This window comes from Sycon ciliatum, chromosome 2 (assembly GCF_964019385.1).
Source record: "Sycon ciliatum chromosome 2, ocSycCili1.1, whole genome shotgun sequence".
NCBI lineage: Eukaryota > Metazoa > Porifera > Calcarea > Leucosolenida > Sycettidae > Sycon > Sycon ciliatum.
Window position 1 is genome coordinate 44,123,302 of NC_088644.1, and position 19,270 is coordinate 44,142,571.

General features: G+C 47.9%; 1 protein-coding gene across 1 annotated transcript in view; it reads left to right on the forward strand.

The window, feature by feature from the left end:
- The first annotated feature begins 4,439 nt into the window (after window positions 1-4,439).
- The window catches only part of LOC135810253 (mucin-5AC-like), a 29,199-nt gene continuing 14,368 nt past the window's right edge, over window positions 4,440-19,270 (forward strand). Inside the window, exons 1-6 of the mRNA XM_065323732.1 lie at window positions 4,440-4,974; window positions 6,170-6,269; window positions 7,376-12,541; window positions 15,227-15,436; window positions 15,863-16,075; window positions 16,805-16,984. Of these exons, the coding sequence (XP_065179804.1) occupies window positions 4,799-4,974; window positions 6,170-6,269; window positions 7,376-12,541; window positions 15,227-15,436; window positions 15,863-16,075; window positions 16,805-16,984 (6,045 nt within the window). The 5' untranslated portion in view covers window positions 4,440-4,798. The remainder of the gene's footprint in view (window positions 4,975-6,169; window positions 6,270-7,375; window positions 12,542-15,226; window positions 15,437-15,862; window positions 16,076-16,804; window positions 16,985-19,270) is intronic.

Here is a 19,270-nt window from a genome sequence, read left to right on the forward strand (position 1 = left end):
ACGCCGAAGTCGCTTCACAGGTAGAAAATCGACAGGGGCGGGAATTAGATAGGGGGCGGATCAACGGTACTTTACGGTATTACAGTTAGATAGGACTTTGCTCTGGGCATGGAAATTCTGTCGTTATTCATGAATTGTTGTTATATCCGCAGCCGTTATCAGCGAACTTGACTTTGGGCAGGTACTTATTTACTGACTTTTACGGTAGCGCCAAGTATATTCATGTCTCAGCTATAAGCTGACAAGTCAACATGCTCTTCTGTTTCATGCATTGTCTTTAAATTCCCATGACAGCTCACCAGATCAAGGGGTGGGTCCTCTTCACTCGGCAGTAAAGAGTCGAGCGAGCTGTATTCCCGGCTCTGAAAGGCGGGCTCACCACCCCAGTGTGGCAACTTCCCCGTGTCTACCCCCCCCCCCCCCCCCCCAAGACGAAGTGAATACTGTAGTCTGTAGTGTCTAACCCCCCTCCAGACGAAGTGAATACTGTAGTGTCTACCCCCCCCCCCCCAGACGAAGTGAATACTGTAGTGTCTAACCCCCCCCCCAGATGAAGTGAATACTGTAGTGTCTAACCCCCCCCCCCCAGACGAAGTGAATACTGTAGTGTCTAACCCCCCCCCCCCCCCCCCCCCCAGATGAAGTGAATACTGTAGTGTCTAACCCCCCCCCCCCCCCCCCCAGACGAAGTGAATACTGTAGTGTCTAACCCCCCCCAGACGAAGTGAATACATGACGTGTCTAACCCCCCCCCCCCCCCCCCCCCCAGACGAAGTGAATACTGTAGTGTCTAACCCCCCCCCCCCAGACGAAGTGAATACTGTAGTGTCTAACCTCCCCCCCCCCCCCACCAGACGAAGTGAATACTGGAGTGTCTAACCCCCCCCCCCCCCCCCCCCCAGACGAAGTGAATACTGTAGTGTCTAACCCCCCCCCCCCCCCCCCAGACGAAGTGAATACTGTAGTGTCTAACCCCCCCCCCCCCCAGACGAAGTGAATACTGTAGTGTCTAACCCCCCCCCCCCCCCCCCCAGACGAAGTGAATACTGTAGTGCCTAACCCCCCCCCCCCCCAGACGAAGTGAATACTGTAGTGTCTAACCCCCCCCCCCCCAGACGAAGTGAATACTGTAGTGTCTAACCCCCCCCCCCCCCCCCAGACGAAGTGAATACTGTAGTGCCTAACCCCCCCCCCCCCCCCCCAGACGAAGTGAATACTGTAGTGTCTAACCCCCCCCCCCCCCCCAGACGAAGTGAATACTGTAGTGTCTAACCCCCCCCCCAGACGAAGTGAATACTGTAGTGTCTAACCCCCCCCCCCCCCCCCCAGACGAAGTGAATACTGTAGTGTCTAACCCCCCCCCCCCCAGACGAAGTGAATACTGTAGTGTCTAACCCCCCCCCCCCCCCCAGACGAAGTGAATACTGTAGTGTCTAACCCCCCCCCCCCCCCCCAGACGAAGTGAATACTGTAGTGTCTAACCCCCCCCCCCCCCCCAGACGAAGTGAATACTGTAGTGTCTAACCCCCCCCCCCCCCCCCCAGACGAAGTGAATACTGTAGTGTCTAACCCCCCCCCCCCCCCCAGACGAAGTGAATACTGTAGTGTCTAACCCCCCCCCCCCCCCCCCCAGACGAAGTGAATACTGTAGTGTCTAACCCCCCCCCCCCCCCCCAGACGAAGTGAATACTGTAGTGTCTAACCCCCCCCCCCCCCCCCAGACGAAGTGAATACTGTAGTGTCTAACCCCCCCCCCCCCCCCAGACAAAGTGAATACTGTAGTGTCTAACCCCCCCCCCCCCCCCCAGACGAAGTGAATACTGTAGTGTCTAACCCCCCCCCCCCCCAGACGAAGTGAATACTGTAGTGTCTAACCCCTCCCCCCCCCCCCCCCCCCCGGCGAAGTGAATACTGTAGTACATGTACTCATACTTTTCTAATTGTCCGCGAACTCCAATGCATGTTTACACATTTAGGACACTTCAGTTCTCAACTCCAGACTCCAAGAACGGTCTCTTTCACTGTGATTCAAGTCAAATCTACATTACACCAAATTGTATTACCCTCATGATGGGCCAGGCCTGAAAATTTGGTCTGATGTAAATTTGAATTTGAATCGCAGTGAAGAGACCGTTTTTGGAGTTGAGAAGTGAAGTTTCCTAAATGTGAAGTAAAATGGCTGCGTTGGAGTTTGCGGACAATTAAAAAAGTTTATCCTGTAGGTCCAGCTCGTACTCTCCCCTGGGAACTTGTTAAAATGTGATGTGTCCTTGACCAAGAGTAAGTGTTCTGTGAGTTTCCCTAGTTCAATAAGTACCTACCGTATTTCCGCGCATATAAAGCCATGGCTTTATAGGTGAAACATCGCTGTTTTGGACCAAATATTTGGAGAAAATAGCCTCGGTTTTAACGCCATGGCGCTAAAAGTGAGAGACGCGTACATGCAAAAAAATCGGCAGAGTATGAACTTCGAGTACTCGTACGGTGCCGTTGCACGTTCATTTCAAGCATCCATGTACTTTCAATTTTCCGTGAAAATTTCAAATTGTGAACCTATTGTGTACAAGGTGGCATACAAACTTGTGTGAAGGTGCGGTGGCGGCCCACACAGTGGGGATGGGTACATGTAGAGAGAATCGCCGCTACTGTAGGTTCACTGAAAGAATTGAACTCACCTTTAACGCCAGATGCAACTTCCTCCACATTGAATTTTGTTCACTTAACATGGATGCAGCTAATGGGATTTCGGTCTGTGACTTGGTGGTGGGTATGATCTACTCACCTCCCACCGTTTAGGCGCTGCATCTGCGCCTTTGATCCTAGAGGGTGGTGGCGTTCCCATGACGGATGTGGAAAAACTGGGCTTCCAGCCGAGTCTCACGCGAACCGTGAATTTTTTTAATATAACGCCATGGCTCAGAGTGAGGGTGGCCTTATATTCGGATATAACGCCATGGCTTTATATGCGCGGAAATACGGTATGCGGCAATGGATATTTGTCATGTATTACCCTCATGATGGGCCAGGCCTGAAAATTTGGTGTAATGTAAATTTGAATTTGAATCGCAGTGAAGAGACCGTTTTTGGAGTTTGGAGTTGAGAAGGGAAGTCTCCTACATGAGTAGTAATACTGGACAAAAATGCATTGTCTTTTTTATACCAGTATACAGATGCAGGATGCCTCACCGCTACTTCGTTAGTATACAGATAATACAGACAAATAATTTTTTACATGTAGCGATGAAAACAGGCTCTTGTACAGGGAAGAACAAAGTGATACAGCTTGTGTTGAAGAAGAAAACGAGCCGAACCGTGCTATGTTCATTGTAAAACACGCATGAAGCATGATCAGGGTAAATGGCAGCTGAAAAGGTCGAAAAAGAAAAAGAAAAGAAAAAAGAAAAAACAACAACACGTTGTGCCATACGCTACAGACAATTGATTGTACCAAAGACTTTTAAGTTTCATACAGCTCTGGATCAATTTTGCCCATGCTGTTGATTTTACAGTCTTCATAACGCTTCAGTCAGTGTCATTAATTTTCTCATAGATAATATTGTCATCCGAAATACACCGCTAGCCTATAGTAGCAAGAGTTCATAATCCCCAGGGGGTTATGAACTCTTGCTACTTGTGCTAGTACTTCGAAGTAGAAGTAGTAGGATGCCATAAAAGCTGGCTACATTTTTGGAAAAGCATGCAATTTTCCGAAAAAATAAATTTTCATTTCGTGCCATTGGCCTTACAATGTAGATAGGGGATCGATCAGTGATCACCGAAGCTAAAATAACCTTACCCTACCATGGCGATATCTCTGAGAGAGTGACATTCACCGACTAGTACAGTCGACTGCCGTTTGTGCAAATAAATCCCTCGTGATGCATGCTATGCTGCCAGCTGAAATGTAATGGCAATCCAGTCTGAAAAATCGAACTGACCGGCGTCGTCATCTTTCTCTGCACTATCTGTTCCCGCGAAGGAATAAAAATCCAAAACAGGACCGTGGACTGAACTGGGCTGATCAGCTGAGTGGTTTGGAAAAGGGAGGGAGGGTCTATCTGGTCTATCGTTACTAACTTTTTTGGAGCAAGCATTTGCGCACTGTGCTGCATGCACTAGCGTATTAGCGCTAGCGGAACAAGCGCCCAACACTCACGCACATGAGCCCTTCGTATCAGGGAGTAGTAAATGTACTACTCCCTGCTTCGTATCGTAGATCTACCGGTGGCTAGTACTAGTACTAGTACTGGCTAGTGGCTACCGGTACCGCGGTACGAACCGCGGTCTTTTTGCATATGCGCGGGACAGGGTTGTTCCAGGCCAGGGTATAGTACGAGCCGAGCGTACCGCTTGTGTAGTGTACACCCGGCCGGTCCGACCACAACTTAACCACCGGATAGGACCAGCCCCCCTGAATTTGGACCCAAGAACACCTTGAACACAGAAGACCACTGAATGTACTCTGAGAGTGTACTGACATGATGCCATTTCCAGCTTCCGTTTCATGTTTGCAGTTTGTTGTCAACTGAGATAGATTTTTTACTTCTCTCAGACTTCATCGTTTTGACTGTTCTTATCTGGACTCTCATCTTTTACCAAAATTAATGGTCTTGTGAGCATGCTGTCGTTACGATAGTTACACAGCAACCACGAAGCTTTGTTGTCAAGAGAAGTTGTGTGTACTGACCGCTGAGACAAAATGTTTGCTGGCTTTTGGCCATCGACTTGTAATGTTGAGGAGCAGATTGGTTGAAATGTTCTATCCTCAACATCCTGGAGCTGACATACCTGTGCGGAAATGAACATCACTAGTAACAGGAGGAGATCTGCAACTGCGGATGGAGCTCTTGAAAATGGGCATGCTGAGCCGATTTCGGCGGTGCACTCGCTTGCGAAGCACAACTCTGGAGAAAACATTCCTAGGGATTCACGGAGCTCCAAAATTGCTAAAATAACAGCTTTGTTTGAGACAAAGTAAGTGCTCACATGATTACCACTAACTGCATTGGCCCACTACTGGTGTATTATTCTCGTTGATCACTGGTGCACATAGCCCTTGCAACGACACTATTGTCATTTTGTTCAAACAAGTGTGGTGTCCCTGTGCATTCGTGTTATATGGAGACTACGTCCATGGGCTGTACGTAGACCGGAATGAGAGGACTTCACCATTGATAGTTGGGGTTCATGCTGTCCATCTGTCATTGCCACACTCACTACACGTGCATTGGTGTTGTCAGTATAAGCAGGGCCTGCAGTTCAGGTAGATTTTTAGGACGTTGCAAACTGTAAAATGTGTTGACTGCTAACAGCCAATGCATAGTTGTGTGTGCGTGTGCGTGTGCGTGTGTGTGTGTGTGTGTGTGTGTGTGTGTGTGTGTGTGTGTACTTCAAACAGCTGTGTGGTGGATACCAGGCTAAAAATAGTGGCGGTCAATTCATCAGCCTTGCAAGCTGTTGAATGGTGTAATCCCAGCACAAGTTGCTATGTCTAACATAGCTGTTCGTTTATCATCGCTTCCGCGATGGGCATGTCTGAGGTGTGTGTGTGGTGTGTGTTTGCATGTCACGATGTGTGTGTGTGTGTGTGTGTGTGTGTGTGTGTGTGTGTGTGTGTGTGTGTGTGTGTGTGTGTGTGTGTGTGTGTGTGTGTGTGTGTGTGTGTGGTGTATCTGTGTATGCGTGGGCACGTTCGCACCCGCGTGCATGTGTGTGTGTGGTGCGTGGGGGGGGGGGGGGGTATATTATACTCATAATGTCACTATCCGAGTGTAGACAGAATGTGATATTGCAGACTACATGTACCTTCTATCTATTGATAGGCTTAGCGTTCTTATGTGACCTTGTGGCACGGTATTCAAATGGGTTCAAATCAAGTCAGAGTCACGATAATGCTGTCATACATCTAAGCACAATCTGCATGTGTGTGTAAGCATGTGTGTGTGTGTGTGTGTGTGTGTGTGTGTGTGTGTGTGTGTGTGTGTGTGTGTGTGTGTGTGTGTGTGTGTGTGTGTGTGTGTGTGTGTGTGTGCACAACGAGCGATGGCTAATGATCCTAATCAAAGACTTTTTGTTGTTTTTGTTGGTGGCGGTGCCGGTGCTGGTGTGTGCTCGTGGTGGTTGCTGTGCTGGTGGTACGTGGTGGTGGTGGTGCTGATGCTGGTGGTAGGGCATCGACTGAAGATGGGGAACTTGCTGCACAGAAGAAGCAAAAGCCGACCCGAAAACCGGCACGCGGAATTATGCAGCACCTTCTCATGTTTGAACAGGTATGCTCTATGCACACATTGTTTCATTCAACTATTTTCATTCGTGATAAAACGCGTACCATACAAGCCATCGAGCGGATCCGGCCATTATTGGGGCCAGTTTTGGGGTACAACAAGTAGTTACGAGGATAGGGGATTAACACTCATGGTAAAACCTGGGGTCACGGGACACAGTAAAATTCAGGAGGTCGGGCAACTGAGAGCCGCCGTAACGTATAGTGTTCTTGATCACCTTGAAGTAGCTGAGGTCTAAAGCAAAGACACCCTCCTGTTATACAAGAAATCATGCAAACCCATGTTCGGATCTTATCGATTTACATGTACACTCAAACGTCTCTTATCCGGACGCCTCAGATACGGGCATGTCTCTCTATCGGGCACCTTTAGCTTGAGTTCCTATGGCAAAATGCTTCGAATTTGGGGATTTTGAACTTTTCTTCGTATGCACAGTTGCTTATTTTGTCATTGCCAACTTGTGTAAACAAACTTCCTCAAAAACTGATAATTATGGTACGTGATAGATGAGTTATCCTGAGATACGGGCAGTGCCTGGTCCCAAGGTGCCCGGATAAGAGACGTCCGAGTGTACTCTGGTCGGTTATTTGGGAGCATGTGTTCTGGGTGCATGGTTAACCTGTTACTACATTTGACGGAAACTTCTGATTACTTTACCTTACATTACGTACTGTCTACATCATTGGGGGTTACTTTCCTTTTAAGCTTCGTGACTCATACCTAGTTCTTCGTGACTCATACCTAGTTCTTCGTGACTCATATCTAGTTCTTCGTGACTCATACCTAGTTCTTCGTGACTCATACCTAGTTCTCCGTGACTCATACCTAGTTCTTCGTGACTCATGCCTAGTTCTTCGTGACTCATGCCTAGTTCTTCGTGACTCATACCTAGTTCTTGAGATCAACTAGAAATGCAGCAAAAGTCCGCTTTGTTAAATCTCTCTATATTGTCACATTTCATTATTTCAAGCGTAACGATATGCCTTGAAGTCAAACGCGGCCCGTTGTTTGTTGATGTTCTGTACAGTGTGACGAGCGGTTAAATCACTTCTGTTGTGCATTTCTGTGTCATTGTTATCTTGTTTGTTCAGAACACGGAATCTGGAGACCAGCTGGATGATTTGTTGAAGACACCAGCTCAGAGTAAAAGTACACAATCCAACATAGACTGTAGTGACACTACTCGCCGTGAGTCCCAAGATTGGGATACTGATGACGGAACGAATGAGGGACTCCCTGCTAGTGCATCACTTGATGATGGACTCTTAGCAGAAAGTTGTTCACGTCGAGTCGCCTTGGACCCAATTGAGGAGCAGGAAAAGCAGAAGTCTTCGCGGGTTGCATCCTTCAAGCGCAAGGTATCATCCAAGAGGAAAGATAAGCAGGCTAAGCAGGAGCAGGAGTCTAAAACAACGATTTCTTTAGCACTGAAAAGCCTTCACCATGCTCCCCAGCCGCAGTCTGGCAAGAATGCAGTTTTATATGGCAGTAAACAAGCCAAATGTGACCAAGCATTCAAACCCAGCAAGTCGGTCTGCATAGCTAATAACACCACTACAACAATGCATATGGATAGAAAAGCAGCATCGGCTCCACCGCCATCATCTCGTCAACCAGTTGTTCCTCAATCGTCAACATCTTGCAGTTCCGCTTCGAATCAGCAACATGAGCAAGATGAGTATAGTGACTTGGCAGTTATGCGGAGCATGACTTCAGAAAGAAGTAACTCGATCGCTAGCATTTTATCAGATGATGAAGCGCCGGTACCATTTCGAAAACGTTTGAGTAACGTTGTGTCAACCTGTAGCCGTGATTCCGTTTCATCACTTTGTATATCATCTTCTTCTCCTCCTCCTCTGGCTGAAACCTGCTATATTCTTCAGAGGTCGCTTGATGTAGCTACCAGTGTTACCAGGGTTACCAGTGTGACTAGTGTGACTGGTGATGGGTGTGGATCAAGCAGTTCGCAGACCAACATACCCACATCGCCAGTGTTGCGTGCTGCACAACAGGCTGATGACAGTGCCACGTGTAGTACTGATGGGCAGACATTGCAACAGTGCCAAATACCAGCATCAGCCAATTGCTCAGATAGCGAATCAAGTCCTAAAAGCACCGGGGGTATTGTGAAATCCGAGCCTCGTCTTTCATCGGATCAGCAGCAGCCTTCTGACATGCAGCAGCAGCAGGAGGAGGAGCAGAAGCCTGTCTTGGTTGCAACGATGAGTAATAGCGGGGCCGGTGTAGCTGGTGCTGGTCTAGCCGGTGCTGGTTTAGCCAGTGCTGGTCTAGCCAGTGCTGGTGCCTCAGAAACTCACACAACAGGCAGCAGCGGTATGGCTATGTCACCGAGCAGTTCTCTCAGCTCGGTTGGCAGTGATATCTTGCAGGTGAGTGCAGCATGCTCTGCTGCCTCATTCTGGAATGGAAAGGTGGTTTCACTAAGTGATGCCTTGCCAGTCGCCTGTTTATCCAGCACGATCACTAGCTCCGCTGCTGCCATTTCTGCCCCTACCGCTACAAATACTAGCTCCACTGCTGCTGTTTCTGCCCCTACCGCTACAAGTACTAGCTCTACTGCTAGTCCCACTACTGCCACCTCTGCAGCTGCAACTGCAAGCAGCAGTAACACTGCAAGCATTGCTTCGGCTTCCTTCTTGGATAGCTGTGCTGTGCAGTCATTGCCTCTATCTGATACATCCTCTTCAGAACCGGTTGCGGATATGGTTGACCGAGTTGTTCCAACTCAAGACGTAGGAGCAGCAGCAGCAGCAGCAGAAACGGGGTCCTCGCCTCCGCCTGTACCGACGAGTGCTGACTCATCACAGCAGCCTCCTATTGTTCTACATCGTGCTTGCACTGTTGCTGGCGAGGCGCCGACTGGCCTGCCGTTAGCCATGGTACTAGATGAGGACTCTAACCGTCAACACGGCTTACCAGTGTGTACATGTCCGAAGCTGACTGCTATAGCTAGTAACTGTCCTGTCCATAGTGGGCGGCGCTTGTCCTCGCCATCAGATCCTGCTGTTGCAATGGATGCTGCGTTTGATGCGCCACCTGTCATTATACACCACCGTCGTCGCTCTTCTCTACTTAGTGATACAGATAATGACTCTGTCCTCTCAATACCCATGCGCCGCCATTCAGGATCTGACACAGCTACTGCAGGTACATCTAGGCTGGATGCGAATGGGTATGAATCTGGCTCATCTTGGGATACAGACGAAGACTGTAACAAGAGGTCTCCATTCAACCCAAGTTATGCATCGGATACTGATGAAGAGTGCAACAAGGCAGCCATTGACGACCCCGTTTTCATTAATCACTCGGATATCAGTGTTTCTGCCTCGCCAGCTGATATGGCTGCTGCTACTGCTACTAACTCTACTTCACTAGATAGAAAGCGGAGCAGTGAGGACGCAGCACCTAGTCGCCGGCTTTCTAAACAGCTCAAGATGCAGAGTCCTGTTGATGAGGACTACGACATTGATAATGATGATGATGCCGTCTTCACGGTGGCGCCAGTGGCAGCAGCATCACTACCTGCTTATGAGTTTACTACTAAACATAGACGGGAAAGTGTCCAGTCCCAGCCACCATCAGATATATCCCCAATGGCCTCAACGACTACTGCTACTGTTTTGAAATTGAAGTCTACAGCTCGGCAACACCAGTCTTTGGTTGGCTTTAGCCTGGATCAGGTGACAGATACGCTACCCTCTATGCGTACGGTCGGTGCAGCTAGTGATAATGCTGCTGAGAAGACTGTTGAAGATGACAACGATCAGGTTGATCGTCATCTTCCACTAACCAACTCTAGCTCGGCTAGTGGGGTTGGCTTGATGCGTCTCCGCTTTAGATCCTTAAAAAACTTCAACAAGGCGGCTAGCCATGAAAGCGACGGTGATGGCAGAGGTTCTCAAGACCCCTCTCCAACAAGCACTGACAAACACCGCAGACAGGCCAAGTCGCAGAAAGTCAAGGCTTCCAGCCGGTCCTCACTCGCTTCTTTGAAGACGAATGAGTCTAACGATGAAAAAGCGCATCGATCAACGTCCGTGAGAGCCAGGATACTGCGCATACGGAGCAGCAAGAAGAAAAGTCCTCCAAAGATACAGCCTACAGCAAGTGAACCCACAGTATCAGCTGTCAATGGAGATGCCGGGGATGAACCAGCTGCAGCAGCGGACGCTGACAGCACAGCTGGGCACGTCTTGTCTGTAGGAAAGCACAAGAACTTGAATGCTCGGCATTCCGACCCCGGAGGACCATTTGAGGCGAGCCCCGGCTCCCCCAGCACACCGGCACTCTCTTTGCTGAGCCTGGGCAAAAGCATTCTCAAGTCCACCTCGTCACTGATTAGTCTTGCAACTGGCGGTTCGCAGACTCCAGCTGCCGCCTCCACAAACAGCTCTAGTACGGGAGAGAATATCAATGCCAGTATCGTGGCCAGCACCCCAGCGACCGATAGTGAACGTAGTACAGCTGCTGCTGCTGCTGCTGCTGCTGAAGGAGATACTGCCAGTAGACGCTTTGGTGGTGTCTATACGGGTGACCAAGGTGCCGAAAGTGATTATGACGGGAACAAGGTTTCTCCGACAGATTGCGACCACCGTGGATCTAATCCACAGCCCTCATCAGCTAAGCGTAGTAGTGATGGTGATGGTAAGCTAGCCCATGGAATAGCTTCAACTTCTTCCCTCGCTTCAGTGTCATCATGTGCCGGTGTTGGTGCAGCTCGAGGAGCATATTCTGCCAGTGATGATGATCTGCTATCCGGATGTACATCTTCACAAACGTCCCAACACAGCATGATTGGTACGGTTGGAAAGAAACCATCCAGCATCACGTGTCCGTCTACACCACCAAAGGCAATGCAGCAGAGGTATTCCAGAACCTCTTGCTCTAGTTTGGATTCCCCAGTAAAGGTAGTGCCTGGCACTGGCAGCAATGCAAGTAACAGAAATGACCGAATCAGTACTAGCAGTGCTGGCCATTTTCTGACATTCCGGAGAACATCACGAGATACAGTGATAACTGTTCCTAAGCTGTTTATGGGCGATGTCAACCTAACTCTAACATCTGAGTCTGCTGATGATGGCGATGATAGCTCTTATCTTACAGACAGCGGCAGCTGCCCAACTATTAACATTAGACCATCTAGTCCAGTGCCAGCTGCACCACCATCAGCAGCAGCAGCAGCAGCCTCAGCTCCAGCTAATGAGTCCAATGTCAATGCTACTCGAGCAGCAAGTCATTGTCATACAACAGCAGCAGCAGCTAAAACCGAATCTTCCAGTTCACGAGAGGACCCTGCTGGTATAATTGATGAAAATTCATCATTGCCTTCTTTGCGTCGTGCCGTGGACGATATCACTGACGATACACACGAAAATACCCAAGTGCCGACACATCCTATCGTATCAATCATCTCGGCGTCACCGAATTCCATAGCTCCAATTGACAGTGACGGTAATAACATAGTGGTTGAGAGAGAGCTGGATGATGACGGTGTATCTGTTACATCCACTTGCGCTGCATGGGACCTACAGCAACAACAACAAGTGTTGGATGGTGGTGTTGCTGGCCGGTGTCCCAGGCAAGGTTTACGTGACATACCAGCGTTCTCCGGACAGTCTCAATGTGTGACTAGACACCACGCCAACACAGGCGACTGCACTTCTCCAACCGTCGATACTGCTGCTGCTAGTGGTGCGCATGGTGTTTGCGGTGTTAGCGGTGCCAAAAGCACCAGTACTACTGCTAAGAATGCTGTACGCAAGTTGCTGAACCAGTCACTCAGAAGATCATTCTCTGACCCTTCATTTCAACCAGGTTTATTAGGTGTCTTGAAAGGTGTGGCAAGCGAAGGCCTTTCAACACAAGCACAGTCTACGTATCCTGATGATGCTGGAGACTGCGGTCAACCACGCAAGCGCCGTGCTTCAATTTCTACTGCTTTCATTCGCCGCCGGTCTCTTACTTGGGGCAAATGCTTGCTAGAGGGACAGAAGTCTGGCGGTCGAAAACCCAGACCAGATTTAGCAGCCGATGGAGACTCCAGTAAGCCTACTGCTGCCGCTGCTGCGGCTACGAAACCTGAGACACGTCGACAATCGCATCACGTTGCATCAGGCATTGCTGATATGTGCTCTGCCATGGTGAACAAAGCTATGCCTGGCAGGTCGCAGCGCGCTGCATCTGTAGCCACCACAACAGCTATTGATATGGATACCCTCAAAGTCTCTTCGGGAACGGTAAGAATGTGGAGTATTGCATTGCACAAGCACCCGCAACCACACGCACATGCACATGCATGTACATACACTCATCTTCTCTCTCCCTCCTCTGACAGTGGGGTTAGAGAGGCCTTGCTCTGCTGGCACAGCGGTAGATCGTATCATGTTGAATATTGCACAGACATGAGGAGGGGGCATGTTCAAGTACTTGTGTAGACTTCACCGTGGCCTACAGTCTCCTTGCATATTGACTTATGCACTACATTGTGCATTGCAGTGCTGCCAACCTGCTCGGTCTGATTTGCGTACTCCGACTCAGGGCATAGCTTAAGGATTTCATTTAGCTCGGACAAACGTCCTTCCGTTTTGAAATCTGTCCGGACATGCCCGGACATGTTCGACAACACATTTTCAGGGTGTTTCTTCTTCTTTTTTTAGTAGTACTGAAGTATATTCACAATGACTCATTATGTGGACGTATCTCACACATTACTATGTACAATTCGCCAATTTATTTGTATTAGAAACTGAACTAATTTATTGACGAGAAATGTATGTACAAGAAAGCGTTGCAGTTGAGAATTTTGCGAACGCGATATGCTCCTTGACCTTCGAATTTGCGTCGTGCATTAGCGGCAGCACCATCGTCCATCTCGCACAGTGCCTTCGCAATTGGAGCGAATTCGAGGGCATTTCGAGCGGGACACTCTTGTCTGCAGAAAAGATTCATTGCTCGTTTATGCATCTCCGTTCCAGCATGATCCTTGAACGCTGATGTTCTCAGGTTCTTGGATCCGTTTATGAAAGCCTCGCTGAAGTTTTTACAACTGCGGACTCTGTCTACAAACTTGATGCACACGGAACACTTCAAACATTCTGCTAACAGCCGATCGTTCTTCTGCCGGTCATAAATCAGCCAGGCGGAAGAAGTCAGCTCTGCATCATTGTCCGAGATCCACTTATCGCAAGTAGCGGCCTTCACACCACGGACCTTTTTGCACGGCGGCAAGTCCCTTTCGCTTTCCAGAAATCGGACATTCTAAAAGACGATCTGCATTCCTGGTGAGTGAAAGAGTGAAAAATAAAAAGATGACATCTTCCTCTCAACACTGTCAAGAGCGAACAACTGCACTGCACTCTGCAGTTCAACCCATCGATTCAGGTGCGAAGTCGACACCATGTACCAAAGGTCGAAAGTGTGAATTGACTGTAGCAACCGCGTTGCTACAGGCGGATCAAGTAAATATGTTGAAGTCTACGCCTGAGACTACGGTGTAGACGTGTAAGTTATACGATAATGCAAGTCGCAGTTGGCACGAAGCGGCCGAAGAAAGCCCAACTCTGCATAAAAAGTTCGAAAGGTCTCTGCTCTTTTTTTCCTTTTTTTGACCGGACACTATGTCCGGTGAAATTGAAAACGTCCGGTCAGTGGCCGAAAATGGCCGGAAAATGTCCGATGTCCGGCCGTTAACTATGCCATGCGACTCCTCAATTTCCGTATTTTCCAGCGTTTTCCGTACTATCAGTTTTTTTGTTAATCCCATGATTTACAATGTATTTTTTTTGCGAAGTTTGTAGTCTTCAGGGTACTGTACTGGGTGCTCAGTAAAGCGGGATTCACAGAAGCTTTTTTGCGATGCGACACGCGATGCGACGCGATCTGCGACGGACGCGTGCGATGCGAACTCGCGAAATACCATTCACAGAAGAAGTCAGTGATGCGACAAAATCTTGCTGATTTGGCTACGTCACCATGATATTCGCGCGGTTTGATACAACTTGTACAAATTTATAGGCAACTCTTGAACCTTTGTACAACTTTGCTGTAGAAAAGGTCAAAATCGTACGCCAAATCGCTTGTCGCATCGCATCGCAAAAGTTGAGCCAAGCTCAACTTCTGCGATGGCCTGCGATGGCCCAGTTGCGTGGGGTGCGACAAGGCTGCGATTTGGGGTTTTCCCGGTTTCGCGCCTGTCGCATCGCGTGTCACATCGCAAAAAAGCTTCTGTGAATCCCGCTTAAGTCGTACATGGTCTTTGTCCCAGGAAGTAATGTGTCACGCGAACTGTAGCCTAGTGTAGGACAGCCAGCAATTGTGTTAGAGTGTGGCCAGTGCATTGTGCAACAAGCAACCATGTGCAACACACGTACACAGCGCCTGAAGCTTTGTCACTGTCTGAGGCTCGAGGTTGCAGTCAGAAACCCTGTTTTTAGCGTGTACTCCGCAGTTTTATGTGCTCTGCGTGCAATTATGTACATGTACATGTAGAAAAACTGGTTCATAGTCAGCTGATCCATTCTTCTCAGTTTTCCGTACAATTTCGGTCAATTTCCGTACTGCGGACAAAGGAGTGAATTTCCTTCCAAAATACGGAAAAAATACGGAAGGTTGGCAGCACTGGCATTGTCAAGCCTTGCAGCTCAGCAGTGACTTACATACTCTTTTGTACATTGTGCAGTGTGCATTGTCAAGCTTTGCAGCTCTGCAGTGACTTGCACGCTCTTTCGTGCATTGTCAATCCTAACAAGTTAGGATTGAACATAGCCCTGGAAGTTTGTTTTGTCCTCAATCAGAGCTGTAGCAATTCTCTCTCTTTCTGTCCAGTCAGAAAATATATATTTTGATGTCTGTCAAGCATTTTAGTCCGTTTTATACCGGTATGTGAAATTGTTTGTGTATTGATATGTCTTCGTTTTGTCCAGAATTCAGAGCTTATGGAACATCTGCGTCCTCTTTCTCCCGGACAGCAGGTGTTTGCAGATGCTCTTTGGGACTATGTTGGTGAGAGCGAGCTAGAACTCAGTTTCAAAGCAGGTGAATTACTTGAGATAATGGATTCCTCCAACGAGGTGTGGTGGTGGGCTAGTGATGACAGTGGTTCAACGGGATATGTTCCTTCCAATCATTTACACGTGAGTACCTGTGTTATACATACATACATACATACATACATACATACATACATACATACATACATACATACCTGTGTAAGACTGTTGTCAACCTATTCCAGCAGTGTTTGTCGTTTGTCCTCCACTGTTGGTCTACTTGTTAAGAGAGCATGACTTTTGATAATCTGGTCGTCTTTTTGCTCTGGCCATTCTTTGCTGCCCAGAAATTGACATTAGATTCTAATTTGGCTGGTTTGTAGTATTCAGGGGTCTAATAAGTATTCAGGGGTCTAATCACTATTCAGGGGTCTAATCACTATTCAGGGGTCTAATCACTATTCAGGGGTCTAATCACTATTCAGGGGTCTAATCACTATTCAGGGGTCTAATCAGTCCGAATGTGTGAACTGTGCTTAGAGTTTTGTGTGTTTTCTTTTCTTTTCTTAGGTGCGGACCATCCAGAATGAAATAGCTGACGTAGTAGATGAAAGCAGTGCAGAAAATGTGAATGCTGAAGCACCATCCACATGTGATTCTCCGCAAGCTTCAACTCCTAAAAAGAGTCGCAAGCTATCTCCAGAAGAAATGCGAGCACGTGTGGTTGCAGAGATTGTTCAAACGGAGAAGGGTTACAACAGTCATTTACAAGACATTGTGGAGGTCAGTTTCTATACCATCTATTCGTGTGTGTTGGTGTGTTGGTATAGATGTAGGTGTGTTGGTATAGGTATAGATGTAGGTATAGGTATGGGTATAGGTATAGGTATAGATGTAGGTGTGTTGGTATAGGTATAGGATGTAGGTATAGATGTAGGCATAGGATGTAGGTGTGTTGGTATAGGTATAGATGTAGGTATAGATGTAGGTATAGATGTAGGTATAGATGTAGGTATAGAGGTAGGTATAGAGGTAGGTGTGTTGGTATAGGTATAGATGTAGGTGCATATGTTTGTTGATGTCTGCAGTTTAATTTGTCTGTTTGCTTACGGACGTCCGTGTCTGTCACCATTTTATGATTTATCACGACCATCCAAACCTTAGCGATTTGCGCGCTCACATTGTATATCATGCATGGTTGTCATAAAATATTGTGCTATTTTGAGTGTAGGCGAGTTGCCTGCAAACAATTCATGGTTGTCGCATTGATTTTTCTATGTGTACAATTTGGGGGGGGGGGGGGGGTCGGAAAGTCTTCATTTTGTAAAGTTGCAATAAATGGCGAGAGTTATGGATTGCCCCTTGCAAGAAAATGTTCGAAACTTGTGCCACATGCATGTATTGTTCAGCTGCCATCATACCCAATCTTCTGCTGTCAAATACATGTACCTGTGTGATTCTTTCTCCTCGAACTTTGCTTGCTTTAATCTGCGTGCCACTTTTGCTTGACAGGGCTACCAAAAACGAACACGAGAACGCGTAGAACTGTTCGACGAAGATCAGATCATCATCATCTTCAGCAATGTAGCAGATCTACTCACCTTCCAGAGTAAATTCCTTGTGGAACTGTGTGCAGCTGCAGCAGAGCAGAAAGACGGTGTCAGCTGTATTGGCCATGTCTTTGCTGACAATGTAAGTACCTGTACTACAGTTGCGCTCGGTGAAATCCGGCCCGAAGTGCATAACTGGCGCCCAGTACTGATGCGGCCCTTGCCGCCCTCAAAGTTGTACAAGTGCTAGTGACAGTAGTGTGCACGTGAGCCGTATGAACTGTGCATGATTGTGCTGTACTCATACGCATGCATGCTTACACCAAAGTGTAAAAAACCGCGCCAAACAAAGACAAGTGTAACATTCATTTCAGTTCAGCACAAGTAAAGAAGACGGAGATCGTTTCGAAGCAGTTTATTTCATACACAGAGCAGCAGGGCTTCCATATTTTGTGTGGCCACCGTCTGCTTCGATTAGGGCTTCAACACGACGTGGCATTGACTCCACGTATGGGGAAACCGTGTCAGGAGCCAACGAGTCCCACTCCAGGTGCATTGCCTGCACCAGCTGGTCAGTATTCTCGCAGCGATGTGGAATTATTCTCTTCTTGAGAAGAGCCCACACATTGGGAGTGGCAATGTCCTTCTTCTCTATCTCTTCTTGATCTTGAGCTGTACTTCATGAAGTGAATGAAAGAAATTTTGAACTGTTTTTAGCATGCAACACGTGCACTCCGAACTTTTACACGAGGTGCGTACAGTTGAGTTCATACCCACAAATCGCCAGTGATGTAATGGGAGCTGGCTTCGCGGCGCCGGCTTTGCACTTCGGGCCGGATTTCACCGAGCGCAACTGTAGCAGTTACTACGGTCATGTGACTCCTGCTAAGTACTAGCAGTTACTACGGTCATGTGACTCCTGCTAAGTACTAGCAGTTACTACGGTCATGTGACTCCTGCTAAGTACTAACAGTTACTACGGTCATGTGACTCCTGCTAAGTACTAACAGTTACTACGGTCATGTGACTCCTGCTAAGTACTAGCAGTTACTACGGTCATGTGACTCCTGCTAAGTACTAGCAGTTACTACGGTCATGTGACTCCTGCTAAGTACTAACAGTTACTACGGTCATGTGACTCCTGCTAAGTACTAACAGTTACTACGGTCATGTGACTCCTGCTAAGTACTAACAGTTACTACGGTCATGTGACTCCTGCTAAGTACTAGCAGTTACTACGGTCATGTGAATCCTGCTAAGTACTAGCAGTTACTACGGTCATGTGACTCCTGCTAAGTACTAGCAGTTACTACGGTCATGTGACTCCTGCTAAGTACTAGCAGTTACTACGGTCATGTGACTCCTGCTAAGTACACTCATACCTCGTTTATCCGGGCAGTCCGGGACCTTGCACTGCCCGTAACTTTGAAATGTCCGTAACTCCGAATCATATACATCTTGATGGGGAAAAGGCCATCGATATGGCATATGACGTCAATATTTCTACGAAAAGTGACAAAAGAGTAGTAATATTTCTCCTGAAACTCGCCCAAATAGTGCCCGGTAAACCGAAGTGCCCGTAACTTCGGGGTCCGGATAAGGGTTGGTTCACATATCTCCGGTACGCGCCGGGAGTCACCGGCGGTGGGCTTCTTGCAACCTCTCCCGGCGCATTGCGATTGTGTGAACCAGTGCAGTCGTAACAAAATCATACGGTAAAATATCGCAAGGGACCGCCGGCAAAGTTGGACAGTGCCCAACTCTTGCGATCTGCCCCGGCGCCGATCCCGTACGATTTTGACCAAAAGTGGTTTGTGAACCGTTCGCGCCGGTGATCGCCGGTTGCCGGGAGCCAGACTTTGTCAAAATATCAAACCAATACTTGTCCTAAATTTTCCTAAATTGAAGCTAGAGAGGAGATCCGTTCGCCATTCTTGTAGTCGCTTCAAGGCGGCAAATATGTCAGGATACCAGCGCGTCCTTCTCGGATGATCTGCTTGACCATTGTGCAACTGATGAGACAAATACAATTGAAACAAATATAAAATTATAATGGATGCATTGGCAAGTTCTTGTGACTTCATCAACGTTTGCAAGCATAATTTCGACACAATCGCTTACTAGACTGCAATAAAATGTGTAGAAGTAGTTTCATGATCTCCAGTAAAAGGTACCACCGAGTGGCCATCACCGAAAGACCTTGAACTACTGAAGAAACAAAGAATTCAAGCTTCAATTGGCAAACCTGTCGTAGCATTTTGGCACATTCTGTACTACTTTGTAGTAGATTTGGTACTCGAACCGTAGGCGCAACGGATCGGGAGCTGGCTCACCGCCGATGTCTTGCGGCGCCGATTTTGCTTATGTGAACCAACCCTAACCGAGGTATGAGTGTACTAACAGTTACTACGGTCATGTGACTCCTGTC